General features: G+C 37.2%; 1 protein-coding gene across 1 annotated transcript in view; it reads left to right on the forward strand.

Moving 5' to 3' along the window:
• Window positions 1-18,391, forward strand: part of dikar (CECR2 histone acetyl-lysine reader dikar) — a 67,554-nt gene extending 49,163 nt beyond the window's left edge. Inside the window, exons 8-11 of the mRNA XM_081727993.1 lie at window positions 316-534; window positions 3,071-3,333; window positions 5,284-5,645; window positions 12,849-18,391. Of these exons, the coding sequence (XP_081584119.1) occupies window positions 316-534; window positions 3,071-3,333; window positions 5,284-5,645; window positions 12,849-16,184 (4,180 nt within the window). The 3' untranslated portion in view covers window positions 16,185-18,391. The remainder of the gene's footprint in view (window positions 1-315; window positions 535-3,070; window positions 3,334-5,283; window positions 5,646-12,848) is intronic.
• Window positions 18,392-19,763: the final 1,372 nt, after the last annotated feature.

Below are 19,763 nucleotides of genomic sequence, written 5' to 3' on the forward strand. Positions count from 1 at the left end.
TAAGAAATTGGAAGTGGAAAATAATAAACAGGATGGAATGGAGCTGAATAGTATCGGAGGCCAGAGTACACCTAATTCTTTATCGCTATGTGGTAAGGTAAGGATATAGGCTGAAAGTAAATAAATGAGAAATAACTTCATATCATATTAAGAAAGAATGAACGAGTTTGAAAAAAAATTATATATATATATATATAAGACATGTAATCTTTTGTTTACCGTATCTTCTTTCTATAATACTCTTTAAAATTAGAAAATGGACAAATGGACATAGGGATTTGTTGTTCTTGAGAAGGCAATATGTTTTTCTTGCAGAATGCTTAGTCGGCAGCTGGCGAAAGAAGAACGTGCCAACAGAGCCTTATTGCGTGATTTATCACGCAACAATTCAGAGACTGGAAGCACTGCAAGTGCTGATTCTTTTGACAATAATCAGAATGTATTTGTAGGAAGACAAACAAATAATTCCCTCTCCTCTGCTACAGGGCCCATTATTATTCAGTCGTCACGAAGAAAACTTAGGAGCTCTCAGGTGTAAGTACTTGCAGAGTTATCTTTTGCATGGTACAATAATGTGTATGAGTATGGTTTAAAGCTTATGCAGTCTTGGCGAAAGAAGAAAAAATGACAGAAGTACCAGTAAAATATGTAAATTCATTCATGTAATTTGTTGTGTGTATAATAATTATTATTGTCTTATGTTTTTTGCTCTTGTAGAAATATTTTCTTTCGTAAGTGGAACAGTTAGTGTGAGATTTTTGAATGTGAAAGTTCGTATAATGGAAGTTCTATGCCATTTTGTTTGTTTGAATATGTACAGTTTTATGTTAAGTATAGTTTTTGTATTTTATATTTAAATGCATATCAAATTCAAATGTACGTGTAATTGTTTTGCGTTCATATGCCTGTCTACGAAGGCAAAATACCCCATCTACTGAATACATATGTTTTGAGAAATATCTCCATTTTTGTTTACTACTTAAACAACTTTGGCTAACTCTGCATGTTTGGTAATTTGCCTTTATTTTATAGTTATGTTGGTTCGATAAATACAGAAGGTTGTTCCATGTATATCGGGCTGAATTAAGAACGCCATTATTTCGGAGAATGACACTAGAAGACGCGTCTGTTGTCGTGAGTAATTGTGGGTCTGAAGTTTAGTTGAGTAAATGTCATCGAAGGACATCTGAATTAAATCGTTACTGGGAAAGATATATCATTTCATGTTCGTTTTTCCTACATACGCACAGTGAACAGTGTCGGGAGCATGAGTTCACTCTTGCACTAACTACTGCGAAATCTATTATTCAGCATGTCTCTCGATCACAAAATCAGAAAACGGTCACTTTTTTTTTTTTTTTTTTTTTTTTTTTTTTTTAATCTGTGCAAATGTAAGTGAAGACTGGAAAATTTTGTTCTATAAAACGTCAAAATTCACCACCAAAAATGTCTATAGTAGGCTTTAGACGCTACCTAATCGCAAGCAAAGCACGCTTCTGTCGCAATCAAGAAAATTCGGCCTAATTCGCACCCAAATTCGCTCTTGGGAATGTTAAAAAATTTTATGGTTTGGTAAAGGGAAGGTCACGAAAAAGTCACGAGATTTCATTTTGGAATTTTAGTAGACACCCTGTTATTGCTCTTACGCATACCAGGAAGCGCCTGACAAAACAGTCGCACACGAAAAGCACCAGGAAGAGGTTCCAAAGAAAGTGACACCTGCAGTGCTGTAAGAGATCCGCCGATTGGTGTGCCAGGAAAATGCACTTACCCAACGTGCGATGGACCAACAAGCCAATTCGGCACCTTCAACTGTGAACACGGGCATTCGTAAGCGGCTTCGGCTGAAGTGCGTCCTCAAGACCAAGCATCTCATCTGATTACGCACAAAGTGCAGAACGAAAAGCGAATTGCGGGAGACTATGAAAAAGCACTTTCTGGGGCCCAAATGGCAGATAGTCACAATGGATGAAGCATACTTCACTGCTGATGGTTACATTTGGGCGTTGACATATCGTGACAGAGAAGCAAGGGCCACCAATTTCTCGTCACTGCCAGGAAAGTTTCCCACCTGGATTTGTGGTGGTTGTGGAAGTTAGCTATGCGGGGAAGTTACTGATACGTAAGGTTGATAAAAATATCAAAATAAATGCAAGATATTTCTAAGAATCCATTATGATGCCTCTTTCGGATCGACATCCTACACTGTGAACAGCGCCCAGGTGAGGATCTATATGGACAATGCTTCAATAATTCCGTCAAATCATCTCTGCGTTTGTTAGGAAATGGGACGGAAATTAAGAATTCCCACCATTCCATTTCAATATGTTCGTATGAACAGTCCTGATGCCAGCCTAAGAAATACTTACGGTTTTGACCTGCTGCAAGGCCAACATCGGCGTCCGCGCACCCTCACAGGTCTCAGGATAATTTACATGAAAGAGTGGGAGTGAATTCCACTGTCCGTGTTTCGCCGGAATTCACTCCAATGGGAACTTCGATGTAAGGTAACAGTGAACAGTGCTAAGTGAGTAATAGATCACCATCGGTGGTAGTGGCGAAATTTCTTGTAAAATGAGTAACCTTCAAAATCAGTCAGATATAAATCGAGCGACCTTCTGTATGCATACTCATTATCTGGATTTATAGCTTCCACGATTGACATTTGATATTTTGCTTACACTAAATCAATACTGCCAAGAGTAAATAAGGATAGGAAATGTCAAGTATTGTATAAGGGCCCAAACATGGCAGCATTGTTAAGTTTTTGTTTTAATCTTTATTTATTATTAAATTATTTTACATGAATAGTTTCAGCAGATTGTAAAAATAGCTATAGATTGTACAAAGCTCTGCACATAGTTATTGTCTTCTACCAGCAAATAGTTTTGAATAAGATGAATTGTGAAGTAAAACAATCCAGTGTTAAATATACACATTTCATTCAGCTGCAAATTTATATAATCATAATAATTATTGTAAGTAACTAGAATGATTATCCTTTGTTAAATATTATATTAGTAAAAGATGACTTCAAAAGGTATGCGTTTTTTGTTGTTTTAATCTGTAGATTCACACAGACTGATGAAGATCTGCAAACTGGAATGTATAAGATCTTAGAGTTTATAAAAAACCATGAGGATGCGTGGCCCTTCATGGACCCAGTGGAAGAAGAATATGCGCCACGCTACTATGATATAATTAAACAGCCAATGGATTTGCAGAAAATGGAGGAAAAATTGGATAATGGACAATACCATACATTCAATGATTTCAAAGGCGATTTTCAGTTGATAGTAGATAATTGCAAGAAATATAATGGTTCAGATAACGGTAAGTTAATTCTTAGATCTTACTTTGTATATTGGCATGACAATTTACGATTCAAAAAAAAAAAAAAAAAAAAAATCATTTTTATATCTTGCTCTTCCACGTAAATCACATATACATCCTAACACAGAAAACTTCGTATGTGTTTGAACCGTACTAAAATTTTTTATTCTCTGATTACAACTTGTGATTTGATTTTGACAGTTAATGCAACGATTTGGAAAACTTAAGTTTCCATTCAAAGACAATGCGATTTATGGAAAACATTAGCTCAGATTCTTTGCTCATAGTGTTCGAAAACTCAGGTTGAAATCTTAAACATAGTGCACGTGGTATTTCGTTCTTATATGTCTGGGTTGTTACATAATTAATTTCTGTTATCTGTCAGGTAGCGTAGATTTTCATTAGATCAGTAGATCATCCATTGTTGTCAACACCGCTTTGTAGCAGGGCTTGGGCTGCAGTGGCTCAGTGGTAGAGCGTTCACCTCTGGTGCATTGGGTCCTTCGATCCCAACTCGCGCCACGTGAACTTTATGGTGGACAAACACCATGTGCGTGTCTCCCGTTTCCTCCCACGTTCTTCATTATTCCATTTCCTTCATGTCTCATCATCACAGTCTTCTTTAGCCTAGCCGGCATAACCGTGGGCGTAAAACTTAAATATTTCATTTCATTTTTCTAGCAGGCCTCTATAGAGAACTGCAAGGGGTAAAATGTGTCTATTTATATTATCTATATATATTATCTATATATATATATATATATATATGATCAAAAATTACCAGTATGAGTGTGTCGAATCTATAGTTTTCGGGATCTCTGACATGAAAGATGACACTTCCGATGCCATTTAGATCCAAATTCAGCCCCACAACTTGAGGAAGGAGCCTCGCAACTAGGGGGAGGGGGGAAATATACCCACTGATTATCAAGCGCAAAATTACGACTTCTTAACCGTTTATGTACAAGTTTTTATTATGTGTGAATACAAATCAGAACTCGGAAACAATAGCTTTTATAGAAGCTTCATTCTTTACACTTTTTTATATGTTTGTGTGTTTGTGGACGCATACAGCTCTGCGTATAGTTCAACATTAAAAGTTACGCTAATACACACTCACGCATATAAATATAAAATATATATAATAGCAATAGCAAACATGCTCTTCAGATAGCTTTTGAGTACCAATCACGTGCTCTTTTATCACGCAGGCAGTTACGTAAAATGAAGAAGACACAGCAGTAGAGTTTACTTATCCGTGTAAAATGAACTTCTTCGGGTTAGGGTTGTATTTCTGTCAAAGCAAAAATCTGTTGAAAAACTTGTTTTGTGAAAGTGACGATTTTCTGTTTAACTAAAAGCTGCAGTGTTATTGACATGGTAAGACTTATGTCTATGATAAATTATAGATTTGGCTCTCTGCTTTGGCTTGGCAGTTGATGCCCCACGGTCATATAATTTGTCTGTTCTTAATAACTCGAAATTTCGACCAAATATGGAAATACGGTCTTTTGCCTTTGGTCGGCAGATGTATATAACTTAAATTCGACTTCCTTGTACTAATTTTATTATTTCATAATTTTGTTTGATATTATATTTTCTTAATGGTAAGCTTTTGAATCAGACCAACAATGGAACGAAAAAGTTATTATTTCAAGATGATCATCAAATCTTTTTTTGATGACCTGAAAAAATTTTTGTCTATGATTTTACATTACATTAATGATTTAAAAAAAAACACACACACACACACAAAAGGTAAGATAATTTAGAAGTTCAGCATATTCGTAATCTGTTCTCCATATATATACTCATGGCAGTTAAAATGGTATTATAAATCCGTTTTAGAATGAGAAATTGAAACTATTAATGAAATCCAATTCAACTAAGTGTTTTGTGTTCCAAAGCTTTCAAGTATGTTTAAACTGCTTACTTTTGTCTTCTTGCTAGAATATACTGAAATGGTAGAAAACCTACAAGCGGCATTTCAGCGTGCTGCTGATCGCTACTTGGAGTCTGATGCGTCATCAGACGAGGAGGTTGCGATAGAATACCCAACAACGGAGCCTGCACCACCTCGTAGCCGCCGAGGAGGATCGGTGGCCACCCAGAGCCAGGCGACTGAGAGCGAGTCTGAGCAGGAGAAGCTAGAAGAAGAAGAGTCATTGAAGGAGAAGGAACCGGAGCCCGGTGGGAAGAAGGATAAAAAGAAGGAAGGAAAACGAAATAATAAAAAGAAGAAGAAAACTGGAGTTATTAAAAATACTGCTGCCATCGAAGCCTTGGCCTTAGCAACAGAGCAAACTCTCAAAGTAAGTAATTAATATTTTCTAAGAATTCCTTATTGCTTTTCTCATTTATATAGCATGAAAACTAACTAAGCAATTACTTTGACGCCAGTTCTTTCAGTGAATTTTACGTAAACACATGAAATTGGGAAAGATGTGTTAATGAGTTCCGGATTTTGGGAGTAGAATAAGCAGTGTTTGTAAATTACCATAGATTTCAATGACATATGAATGAAAATAGAACATTATATGAACAATGTTAGATACTCGAATATCCAAAATGGTTACCAAATAACACTTAAACCTAGGTTGTTATCGCCAAAATTTATTATGGAAGTTGTGATGGGGAATCAAAAAATAAATTTAATATGTTCATTAACTAGTAGAATAATACCTTACCAGTTACTTTGTTTAATGATCTAATACGCAATTCACATTAGCGACGCGTTTTTAATAATAATAATAATAATAATAATAATCGCTTGACTAATTAAAAAATGACTTGTATCTAGTTATATCATAAATACTGTCACAAAGTTTGGAATGGCGCTGTAGGCATCCGGAGTGGCACAGTGCTGCCATCTGTGTATAAAGCGGACGATGCATGTAGTATGTTTGATTGTTCATGACATACGTTGATATTGTACTGAGTTCTGATAGAATGGGGCGATTACGAAAATCGTGTAGCAGTAATTGCACTACACAAGGTCGGGAAGACAACAGGTGAGATTTTCAACTTCCTGAAACTCTTACAAATCAGCAAAAGATTCGTGTATCGCAATATACAGCAATACACCAAGACTGGAACGGCAGCTGCCCGCGCAAGGAGTGGCAGACCACGAACGGTACGAACCCTGCAGGTCCAGAAAGCAGTCGCAGCAAGAATTCGAAGAAGTCCTGTTCGAACACAAAGTGTGATGGCTGCTGAAATGAACATCAGCAGAAATTCCATGTATCGTGTGCTCAGGAGTAACCTACATCTATGGTCGTATAAGAGGCGGACTGGTCACTTTCTGACCCAAACATTAATGTCGCAAAGAGATTATTGCGGCGTAACGCCAACAATCTGCACAGAAAGATTCTGTTCACTGACAGAAAGGTGTTCACAGTTGGGCAGGCCTACAGCGCCCAAAATGACCGTGTGAATGCCACATCATCTACTGCAGCTGCTGAGGCAGCTCCAAGGGTTCAGAGGGCATATCATCCTGCCTCAGTGATGATTTGGTAGGGAGTGAGCTACTCAGGCACAACCCAGCTGCATTTTTACGAACAAGGTGTTAAAACATCTGCCAAGGTGTACCAGGACACAGTACTAACACTTATAGTGAAACACTGTCTGCTATTATGTTCCTGGAGAAAGGTGGACCTTCCAGCAGGATTCCGCCCGAGGCCACAACCCAGGACTGGCTGGCACGGAACGTCTCCGACTTCATTTCTACCACTGATTGGCCTTCTAGCAGCCCGGACCTTAACCTGTTGTACTACAAACTTTGGACAGTCCTTCAGGCAAAGGTCTGACATAAACGGCATCCATCTGTCGACAGTCTGGAACAATCCTTGACCCGACAAATTTCCCATGGACGTGGTGCGTAATGCCATTGACCAGTGGCCGGAGAGACTTCGTGCCTGCATCAAGGCCAAGGGGGGGGGGACATTTCGAAAAATGATTCGTGCGTCAGGTGTACAATATATCAATGTAAAACATGACTAAAATACATTGCCTTGGTGTTAATACTCTCTGTGTTATTCACATTCAAACTTGTGACAGTATTTATGATATAACTAGATATATTTTTGAGCAACTAAACTGATAAAATTAGGGAAAGAAAAACAACTATCCTCGACATGCTTGGATTATTTCGAACTCTGTGTATGGGTGATTTACGATTCGGATTTTCCCTTCATGAATTTAGTGCTTCAGGCACAGCAATATTTTGTGCGTGAAAATACTTCTTGTTTGTGTGTGCAATGTAATGCGTATTACTGTGAGTTTTATCTCTGTACATCATTTCATAAATGATATTCGTCAGCGTTAACATAATGTCTAGTATGATAAATATGTTAACGTCTGTATCTGTATGCTCTTTCGACTTAATATAAGAACGATATTTTTTAATCATGAATAGTGTAATTCCTGGTTTTATTAGCAAGACTTTAGTTAACGAAATTATTGCTTAAAATAGGAATTATATTTTTCATGTGAGGAATTTCATTCTTATAATATCTTACGATACTAATTGTTTTATAAGTATATTGGTTGCTATAAATATTAAAACATGGCGAATTGTAACACCTCTTTATATGTTATCCGTAAATATTATGATCATATAATTTTCACTTAGATTAAAGAAAGAAAAAAATAGTGAGCTGTAAGGGATACTCTTTGGCTTATAGAAAGTAAAAGTTCGTGTACTTTTCGGGTAGTGCTTAGACGATTTGAAAATTGTTTGAGATAACTGTAGAACTGAGTAATTGATCTTTCCTCATTTGTAAATGTAGATGGAAGCATTCAAAATTCCAACTAAACGTCAAGGTATATTTAAAAGAAAGTAATTCCTTTTCACATAATTATAATGTAATCGTACAGATTTTCGTAGTGGGCCAGATTCTGTAATGTGGTGAAAGAATTTGCATCATGAGTTATTCACATCGCTTTCCTGCAAATGATTTTCGTCTTAAATCACTGCTCCTTCGTACTGCTTCAGCTTTGAGGATAATGTGAACTATTGTTCTTAATTTCTTGTTAGCCTTATATACATCTATATTTATCCCCATTCGTTTTCACTTTCTCTAAATCTAAAGATACACGCAGACATATTGACTTAAATCTCATTCGCGAATCTTCGGGTTTAATGGGAACACATTAATTCGCAGTCTATACTTTCATTCAGTTCAATTACTACTACAACATTGTTAATAATTCCTATATTAGAGTAAAATGATGTGGAAAATAACGTTGAAAAACACTTAAGATGAACGAAAGCGTAAGAGAAATTTCAAAAACCATACAGAATTTAATGTTTCTCAGAGCAAAATCAGAATCATACTTGTGCTAAAATATTTATTTCTGATTATCAAAATTGATGAGTACATGGCTTGGTTTTAGCACAGAAAAGTAGAATTTCTTGATGAAGCAAGAGGTAAGCAAAATTAATTAAACGAAATTCTGAAAGCTAATAACTTCCCCCTCCCCTTCCCAGTAAGAAGGAACATAAGAGTAACCCCTGCACGTACATTAAGCTTGTAAACTTTTAGTTTAAGAATACAGATTAGTATTATTGGTAATCATTGCGGTGATAAGGTGAATTTTATAAAGAAAATAGAATAAAGAATAAAGAAAATAGATCAACGGTAATTCAAAAAAGCATTTAATTTCATGGATAGTTTGATTCTACAGACACACAAGTACAGTAGATAACTTCGAATAACACATGAATGCATCACTAGTGTTGAAAGAAGCCTGTTAACATGTAGTTTTCAGCGAGTTGCACATTAAAGGACTAAACATAAATTGAGGTTTTTGGTGTATTAGATTACTTAAAGACATAATAGAATGCATATGAAATGATCACAACAAAAATTTAACACTGACCAAAGCATCCAAAATAAAATTCCGAACAGTAACGTTTCAGCGACAAGATCTCGCCAACTGCATGCGTATCCCTTAAAAAAGAAATGTGCGTTATATATATATATATATATATATTTTTTTTTTTTTTATTGTCGAAATAATGGCTATGGTTCTTCAAGTATTACTGTTTTAAATGCCCATCTTCTGGTTGCCATTATCCAGATTCGAAGAGAATAAACGTCTACTCTGTAGCAATAATTATTAGTGAATAATAAAACAATACTTTGTAGTTTCCTGGTTCTATAACGTATCCTGTTCACATTCCGTGCTCAAAATGGAAGATAAAAAAATGAAACAACTTTGATGTTCATTCTTTTCGACTATGGATAAAGGTAATGAGAAGATAGCATAGACCAATGGTTCACAACTTTTTTTTTTTTTTTTTTACACGATATACTTTAGGGTCATTCCATTCCAAATCATCATAGCGAAAAACCTCACCATCTTAGATTGTGATGAAATTTGGTGAAAAGCAAGAGCTTATGGAGTAAACAACATTTACCAAGTTATAAGCTCCAGTGAGAAGTAGTGGTCAGATAGCAGTGTTGCCAACCTGACAAAAATGTGCAATTTTTCGCAAACATGCTAAATGAAAATGAATCATAACTTCACTCCTAACTTAGATAGAAATCATGCTGGGCTTATTGTAAAGCTGAAGGAATGCCCTTTCAGTAAGAAATCAGGTGCAGACCATTTCTGTTTTTTTCTGGGGTCAGGGTCACACACTGACCTTTGACCTCAAATATCTGAAAAAATGCATATTTGATTTTCGTCAAAACAACACATGTTGTGTAGTGTCATGGAGTCAACCTGTTGTGTAAATTTCATGTTGGGATGGCTACGGGAACAGGGGTTACAAAGTAATGAATCTAGCAGACTTCAATAAAAATATCGTATTAAATGAGTGGATATGATGTAAAAATCTTTCACGTGTGATATAAATCCCCTTGATACAAGTAAATGTTGCACATTCAAAATGGTACTCACCTACAAGTGAAGAGGGTATTGCTTTATCCTTTGCATTCTCTCTTGTGTGGTGATAACGTATGTAGTTGGTAAATTATGTGTGTTACTAGTAGCTATGCACGAGTCCACTGAAGCAAAATCATGAGTGATTGGAACAGTCAGAACATCAGGAGGTTGGGGATGAAGGAAATTAACCGGTTAACTTACCAATTATTTCCAAAGGAGCGTTTCAATTTTTACCTTTTTTTTTTTTTTTTTTAGTGATAAATTCTAACATCTAACATCTTCTAACATTTTAGGAACAAAACGAATGGCAACAGTGTGATTATTTTTACTGAAGGCAACAATGATTTACGTAAGCCTAAAATGTGCTTTCAATAAAACCTCGAATATACTCGAGCTTGTAAACTTTGTACCGTTCAACAGTGATCAATTGTAATAATGCCCGAATATACTCGAGGTTTTAAATTATTTGTAAAATTAAAATCTCGAATATACTCGAGCTTTTCAGTTAACCTGTTAATAAGAACTTCCTGTGTGTAAGCATTCGCGGTCATCACATGTTCTAAGTACCATGCATCATTATAAACATGTCACAAATCATTTCGCTTCCTTGAGTGAAACTGATTGTTGTAAAATGTTCATGTGGTGCACTACACGTTCTGCTGCTGTAGAATATCTTGTCACAACTAGCTCGTCAACTGGTACCGGTATCAATGCATGAAGCTTTTGTGTCTCTTGTACTTGTCGTGCTGTATCAAATTGTGCACTCAGAACTTTATCAGCAGTAGTAATTTCTTGGAGGGTAACATACGCAAAGTTCATGTTGTGTACGTTCTTCTCTGCCCAATCGAACAGCTGCTGTTGGGTAATAATTTGGTTTGAAGATATGTGGTGCAAACTTGTTCTAGCGGCTAGCCTCTTTATTGCTCCTCCAAGCCCATCACAGACTCTCTTGCCATGGGAAGTGGCAAAGAAGTGCCGCTCAGCATGGATTCCAAAGTCATCGTAGTTGTGCAACAAATTTGTGAAGTTTCTCCTGTTCTTGTATTATGCACCAGTGCCACCAGAAAAATAATATATCTTAGATACTGCCTTGATGTTTTCTTTCAAAAATGTAATCAGCCTCTTCAGAAACACATGTGCAACAGTGGTGTGATGTTGCATGCAGTCCAAGATAATGATTAGGTTAGTGTGTGCGATTCAACCTGCAGGGGTTTCACGGAAATAAACAGCAAATGAATGAACAATGGCTTTTGCATTGTTCCAATGGAAACCCTGGACCTCGTCTTGCAAACTGGGTTAATTTTCTGCAGTCACATAACTTCACCTACACTTAACCCATTTTTAGTGTCCTTCATATACCTTGCCTGTTAGGTTGCAATAAAAGCGTGTGCCTGCAAGAGTGTTAATTTAGAAATAAATAGGTCAGCAAATTCGTTAGGTGGCTTCACTTATGTCTCAAAGGCACATGTATTAGAAGTAACCCACTGTTTGAAGGTGACATGTTCAATTGCATTCTGTTGTAGAACATTATCCGGAATGCCGAGCTCTTTCGTGGCTAAGTGGTTAGCATACGCGCCTTTGGCGTGGGAGACCCGGATTCGATTCCCGGCGGGAGCTCATGTGCTTCAGATTCCACGTTAATCTGTAGGTCCCGTCTCATATAGCCTTGCTGCTGGAAGAGAAATCAGAATCAACATTATCCAGAATGCCCCTCACCTTGTCAACTCCTGGGCATTCAGTATACTGCTCTAAGAAGCACTGCTCTTGAGATGGGTTGCACATCATAATTGACAGGCAGTAGTGGTACGTTGGTAAGCAGATGTCTGCATTTTCAAACAGCTTACCCAGCTTACACCCCTAACCTCCTGATGTTGTGACTCAATCCCTCATGCTTTTGCTTCAGTGGGCCCGTGCGTAGCTGCTGGTAGCACATATAATTTACCAACTACAGACGTTATCACCACACAAGAGAGAATGCAAAGGATAAAGCAATACCCTCTTCACTTGTAGGTGAGTACTATTTTGAAATGTTCAACATTTACTTGTTTCAAGGGGATTTATATCACACTTGAAAGATTCTTACATCATATCCACCCATTTAATAAAGCATTTTTATTGAAGTCAGCTAGGTTCATTACTTCGTAACTCCTGTTCCCGTAGCCATCCCAACATGAAATTTACACAGGTTGACTCCATGACACTACACCACATGTGTTGTTTTGACGAAAATCAAAAATGCATTTTTTTTTTCAGATATTTGAGGTCAAAGATCACAGTAATCAAATACAGTTGAGTTCGTTCCTCTAGCCGCTGTCTTAACTTAGATTTTGAAAGAAATGTTCTGGCAACACTGTAATTTCTATAGATGGCAACTCTGAAAATTTTTCAGGTTTATATTTTCTGTTATGGAATAACATTATCTATGATTCTGATAAATTACATTTCATTACCTCCTTTCACTTATGAAAAACAAAAATAAAAATGGTGAATTTTGTATTATTTTTAGTATGTCAGGCTCTTAAGTGAGTACTTGCAGATGATTATTACGTAGAACTTATAAAAGATTTTAAGTCGCCTTGTGAATCATTTCATTGTGTACTTATATTCGTTCTTTTTGTTTTCAGGATATAAATAAATGGTTAGATGACACTCCACGCTTTTCTGAGTTTTCGTCAGCAAGTAATTCACCATCGCATTTCATCAGCGTGGAGGAGTATGATGCTGTTGGCACGAAAATCGAAAGCGAGTACCGACGAACTTTAAAAATGGAAGTGGACGACAAAGAAGGGAAGTCGTTATCTGCCGATGAAAGGGAACGAGAGAAAGCAAAATTGAAACATAAAAGTGAGAAACGGAAGATGAAAAGTTGTTTGGATGGCATGTTCAAAGACATTAAACGAAAGAAGGAAGTTCAAAGAACTATTGAACGGTTACATCCGGGGAAAAGCAAAGGAAATCTTCTATCGAATTCGTTAAAAGTGAGTAAATCAGACGAAGTGAAATTAGGTGCAAAAATAAAGGAAAATCGAAATGCTCTCCTAGTGAAAACCGATGAAACGGCCCCGAAATTAAGTTTAGGAACGGTATTAAAAAGTGACATTGCTTTTGGAAGAAAGCATAGCTTTAGTAGTGAAACACCAGATACCGTGTTAAGCACGGAAATAAAAACAGAAACTCCTGTAACAGAGAGCGTGAAACAAGAGCCGAAAATCAAGGTGGAAGCTAAGCGCAGTGATATCAAACAAGAAAAGGCAACTCCTAATTTAAGTGCGTGGTTTAAAGCTTTCGGAACTCCGAAACCCACTCCTCAGAAAAAGAAACCAGATTCTAGTGTTGCAAGTCAAGATGTTGAAAGCGATTCGGCGAAGGTGGAAGTGAAAAGTGACAATTCTTCCGCGATGGACACCAAATTGTTTTCGACGGTGCCGAAAGATAGAGAACAAATAATAACAGGGGGCAGTGTTAGCATTGGGGAAGATGTAGAACTGAAACCGGTTGACACTAAACCGGAGACTGCTGGTTCAGTATCATCAGCAGACCAATCTCCGTCAGACTTTAGAAATTCCGTTTTGAGTGGCTTTCAAGGTTCGGAAGACAATCAGCTAGGCTATACGCGTCAAAGAAATATGAGTACTGGCAGCAGTGTATCTGAGCGATCATCCTTCAGTCAAGATTTAGAATTAGATATTTCACCGAGAGTAAGTATGGAAGAAAGGCTAACATATCCATCCCCGTTACATCGACCTCTGCAGTCTCCAAGATCACCGCAGACCGATGTAGACATGAAAATGGATGAACCTCATAAATCACCATTTCCCATCAACGGTACTATCCGAGTTGGATTTTATCAAGATACATCCCAGAAGAGTAGTCCAGAGAAGAGCAGTCCGCGTGATCAAGAAATCGGAAGATTATCTCATTTCTCACCATATCCCACGAGAGTATATCCTCCTGTTGAACCTTTACCACTAAAAACTACCTCTCCTCAAATTTCATCGTTGCCTCGTTCTCCTTCCTATAGTTATCAAGCATCCCCGTCGTACACTTTACCTACAACTACGAGTTCTACATCAGCATTCTCGGATGTTCGTTACTATGATACCAGTAAACCTCTCACGGATCAATATAGAGAAGTAACAGCTTCTCGCACTCAGTCTTCGAAACCAAGTTCTGAAGAATACTCATCCAGTGTCTCCACTGCTGCTTCAACGTTTCCGACACCTCCAAAAGCATTTTCTAGTCATCGATCGGAACAACAAGCAGAAACGACAAGCTTAAGCTCTCGGGAGAGCAGTACTATGGATAAGTTGTCGACTTTCCCTGTTAAGAAAAGACTCTATAGTGAACAGGAAGATATTCATCCGAAACGTCCTTCTCAGTGTTCTGTTGAAGCGCCAAGTACTTCTAAAGTGCCATCCATGCAGGTACCAATAGGTTTACGAGGAAACCTTGCCAGCCTTTCTCAAATCGTTGATCGCATTCCAGAAGAACAATCACAGCGAATTCCACCAGTGGGTAAAGTTTCATCATTTCAGACGACTACACAGTCTTTTGGCCCATCGACATTTAGCCAGGAGAAAGATGATGGTAGATTTAAGACTGAGATGTCTAATGCCGATGAACCTGCTGAAAGGAGCGAAAGTATACCTGATATTTCTGGTAACAGACACTTACAACAGCAGTCGCAACATGACGTACAGAAAGCAGAGAATTTATCTGTACAAGTTTCGAGCCCTTCTGTGAACGTTGAAAGACGTGATGTACGTAATTACGTAGAACCAAGTGATCTATCACAAAATACATTGCCGGAAAAACTGCAAGACGCGGGTGCAAAAGTCGTTCGTACGCCGAGGCGTAGGCCTGTTGCGAGAGTTACTCTTGGTGTAGAGCCAGTTCGAAGGACACAGTTAAGCCCACCTATTAGTGACGCGGGCTCAGTAAGTGCGAAGAGTGTAAGGAGCTCGGATGAGCCTGCTTTGAGCTCAGCAGGCGCATTCCAGCAATATATTGGACTGAAAAACGCAGAGTCTTTAAAACCAGGTGGTGTTCCCGGCAGTGCCTTCAACTTCGGTTCAGGTAGTCTTGTTGGTTCGCTAGTTGGTGATAGACGACTACAGAGCCCTTTATATGGGGAAAAAGATGCTGCATTTGGTGCTGGGTTCCTTGATGAACGTGTAGCAGGAACACATGCTTACCGATCTGTTTCCGGTGCAGGACCCATTCCGCGTGGCCTCTCAGGTTTTTACAGTGCAACTACTTCAACTGTCTCTATTCCAGTATCAGATACTTTATCTCCTAGTGTTGTGGGTGAACTTAGTGTAGTGAAAGGATCTCAACGATTACAGCAGTGCCTCAACCCTCCGATTGCGCATCCGTTGAGTGGCTCTGTAAGTCCGCATAGTCATCCACCAACGGCGTCACCTCCGTACTTTTTAAGCCAGTCTCGAACTCCTGCCCCTGCTCATACATCATTCGTACAGACTTCTGCAGAGAATCTTACACATCCAGGTCCACGCCTAGATGGAAAAACTCTTGAGACACTTCCTCCGGGCTCGTCAACATTTCATAATTTGTCATGCCATCCACTGCCAGGTCTTTCACTGCCTACCTCTCATGCCCCATCCATGTCCCGGCAAGCTTTTGTTTCTTCTATTTCATCGCCTTTCGCTTCGCATCCAGCAGCGCAGGGATCACCTAGTGGCAGCAGCTCCCCAAATCCTCTTCGTGCCCACGCATTTATTAATCAGTCCCTGATGGAGCCGGGCTCCCCTTTATATCAACAGTATTTGCAGCGGCAGCAAGAAGAACTACTGCTTCGATCGGCTTCTGTAGCAAGACACTCGGGAGCACCTGTGGTACTTCATCAAGGGCTATTAGGAACAGCAGGCTACCCACAAGGCTATCCTGCCCTTGGACTACGTCAACCGTTCGAGGGCATAAATAGACCGTCTTGGCTGTGATAACATTGGAATGTCACAGGAAGAAACAGGTAATCGCTGGTTAAGGCCTGTTTGTTACTTGTTGTATCATACTATATGATACTTCAGTTGATACTGATTATGTTATGCTTCTGAAAGAATAATACCAAAGATAAGTTTAGGTATTTTTTTAAAATTGTCTTAAGCATTCTGGAAATAGTTTTAAACTCTTCTTTTGTGTTTTTTATACTGTCTTTCTTTCTTTCTTTTGTGTAATATGTAGAAATTAACGCATTTTCTATGAAAATGTAGTTTTTAAGTTTATGTAGATAGTTGTACACTTTTTTGCTCTCTAGTACTACTCTTGAAAGAACTTGTTTATGTGAGTGACTCTCCCTAACGTTATTTTTGTTGCATTTAAACCATATTTGTTACTATTTCAGAAAATCTGAAACATATTTTAAATATATATGTGTATATTCTAATGTATGTAATGAGTTGTGAAGTTAAGTGAGAGAAATTTAATTAGGATATTGTCTGAGTATCATGTTTAGTGATCTTTTACCTGTGACCGGTGAGAATTGTCGAAACGTAAATGAAGGTGATCTTATAACTGAATAATTTCTTTAATTTCAGTTCTTTCTGCTGTTTTAAAGCAATTGCAAAGGAAGTAAATTAGAATAATACCGCTTGGTTATCTTAATTATAAAATAAGTGTATTTCCAGTCTATTAATATACAATAACTAGAAGAAAAATACGGAAGTACATATTAAAACAGCTCATCAGTTTGTCGTGCAAATCATCTGGAAATTTTTATGTAATTAAGCTTTTATTTTATATTTTAACTTTTATATAACATAAATGTGGAGTCTTCGACAGAAGTTTTGTATTATCGCAGTATTTTGTTTCATATAAATAACTTTTAAAGTAAACATGAATTCAGAGATCATTAATTTTCTCTTTAATAAGCTATAGAAGTAATTTCACGACGTGTTTAGCTTTATGCTTTACCTTGTTATATGTATTTCCCAGTAGTACATTACTCATATGCATCTTTTAAATTATTTTTACTTTTTTTAAATTTAGTTTTAGCTTTACATATATATAATTAATCACATGTTGAAAGAGTCGAAAGTTTGGTAGAAATCACGTCTTCGAAAATTACGCGAAACCCAGTTAAAATAGTTATACGTGTATTCATGGAATTAAGATCTGCAGGTTTTTTTATCATTAATTTTATTACTATTGTTATTTGCAACCAATTGTAAATGTAAATATTAATATTAAATGTTAAATAATGGAAGAAATACCTCCCGTTCAGAGGAGATTCTATGTATAATTAAATGTATGAACAATTTATTGTTCAGTGGGGTGTGTGAGGTAGCAAAATGGCTCAGTAGTTCAGCGCCCATCTCTGGTATGAGAAGTTCCTGGTTCAATCCCAGGTCTATGAATTTATAGTGGACAGCATCGTGTTTGAGAGTTTTTTTGGAGTCCTTCCGTTTCCTCTTACATCATGACTTGAGCTTTTCACTATCATTCACTTTCATTAATCGCCCGTCTGCTTTAGCCTGAGAGGACAAATCCATGGGCCATAAAATCAGAAATTTCATTTCACGTTGTTCTTTCGTTCATAGATTTATATTGTCTTTTTTAAAGAATAGTGTAAACCGAAATAATATACAGAGAGCACATTTGCCCTCGAGTGCTTTTTTTTTTTTTTTCTCGATGTTTCAAACTAGTTAAAATTTTTTAACAGAAACAGAGGAAATAAACTTAAAAGTTAATTTTCTGTATTTTAAAAAAAAGTACCAAAAATTTAAAAAATTAAAAAAAAAACAGAGGAACAACGAGCAGTGATCCGTTTTTTGTGGTCGGCAAGGGCCGCAGTCCATCAAAGACTTTCGGCACAGTACGGGAACAACGTCTTGCTACAATGGAGTGTCTGCGAATGGATTGAAAAATTCAGAAATGGTCGCACAAGTGTTACGCACCAGAAGAAGCCAGACGACCATCTATGGCCACAAATGATGACAATATTGAGTGTGCACGTGACATGTTTCTGTTAGACTGACGACTGACTATCGATGAAGTGGCACATCGTGTGGATATGTGTCGCTTGTTCTTGTGTCGTCGCTCGTTGTTCCTATTTGGTGCAAACTTCTAATGGAGCGCCATGGTTTGGCTGCAACAAAAGGAAGACAAATGGAGAAATTAGGATCAAACTTTCATAGCATGACTACAACAGCATAACAATAAAATAAACGAGGGCGGAGATCAATATAAACAATGTAAGAAAAGTTACGTCAAAATTGCAGATAATCTTCCTCTTACACTCTTAGATGCTTCTTAGGCAATTCGTAAAATGACAAGAGATTGTACTTAAAAATAATGTCATTACTTTTCCCCTACTTCGCATTTCATTATCACTTGTCGTTGTTGTGTACAATTTATTATTATTATTTCATGTCCACGTGAAACACCAAAATAATTAATTTCCATTATTGCCAAAAGTACGATACAAAAGTCTTAAATTGCGGTGCAAATTTAAATCTATTTCGCAAATTACTATGTAAAAAAAGGGATATATATATATATATATATATATATATATATATATATATATATATATATATATATATATATATATATATATATATATATATATATAGGATGTATGAAAAGTCCGGGACCATAACCTAACTCCGTTGTGAGTGAAGATACAAATTTTTTAAAAAATGAAAAGAGAGTAAAATTGTTAGAAATAGATTATTTTCAGTCTGAAATAGTGTAATATTTCCAGTTGTACGAGCCGTTTGGGTTCCGCACCGGTAAGGAGCCCTATGTAAAACGAAAACGTAACGTTGTCAGTTTAGCATGCCGTTTCCTTGAGCCCTCACCACATCAACAATACATCATTGTTCGGAAACAGATTCGAGGTATTTTGAGTTCCCACATACAACAATGAGCATTCTCCCCATTTTATTTTTGCGTGTCTTTACATTCCGTCCGAACATCCAGAAACTTTTTTTTTTTTTTTTTAAATTTAACATAGAGCGCCTCGCCAGTGTGGAGCCCAAACGGCTGGAGCGATTGTAAAAATTCCATCATTTTAGGTTGAGAACCACCCATTTCCAACAACTTTCCATTTTTTTCGTATCTTCACTCATAACGGAGGTGGTTTATGGCCCCGAACTTTCGATACACCTTGAATATATTCGACGCAAAAATAGGCTTCCAATGTTTTTTGTAGTAAGTATGACCACTATATTGAATTTGCTGTCGCTGTTAATAAACTATTGTTCTTCAGGAATGGAAAGGAGATAGGCTAACTTATGAGGGAATTTTTAATTAAAAATGATTGCTAAAATTTTGTTAATACATTTTTATTTTGATATACGTCGTAGTTCACTGTAGCAGCTTAGTTAGCCCCACAAGTATGTTTTTGCCATCGTGTTCCAACTGAGTGTTCCCAAAATAGTGGATTTTAAGTATAATTTTTTTTTTTACCAAGAAAGGGATATAAAACGACCGTGCGTTTAAAAAGTGTTCGGTCTCGAATGCACTTAACTGCACTGAACAAAGGCAGTGAGTGATAAAGAAATAAATGGCGATGAATC

The sequence above is a fragment of the Thermobia domestica genome, chromosome 10 (assembly GCF_964235325.1).
Source record: "Thermobia domestica chromosome 10, izTheDome1.hap1.1, whole genome shotgun sequence".
Classification (NCBI taxonomy): Eukaryota; Metazoa; Arthropoda; class Insecta; order Zygentoma; family Lepismatidae; genus Thermobia; species Thermobia domestica.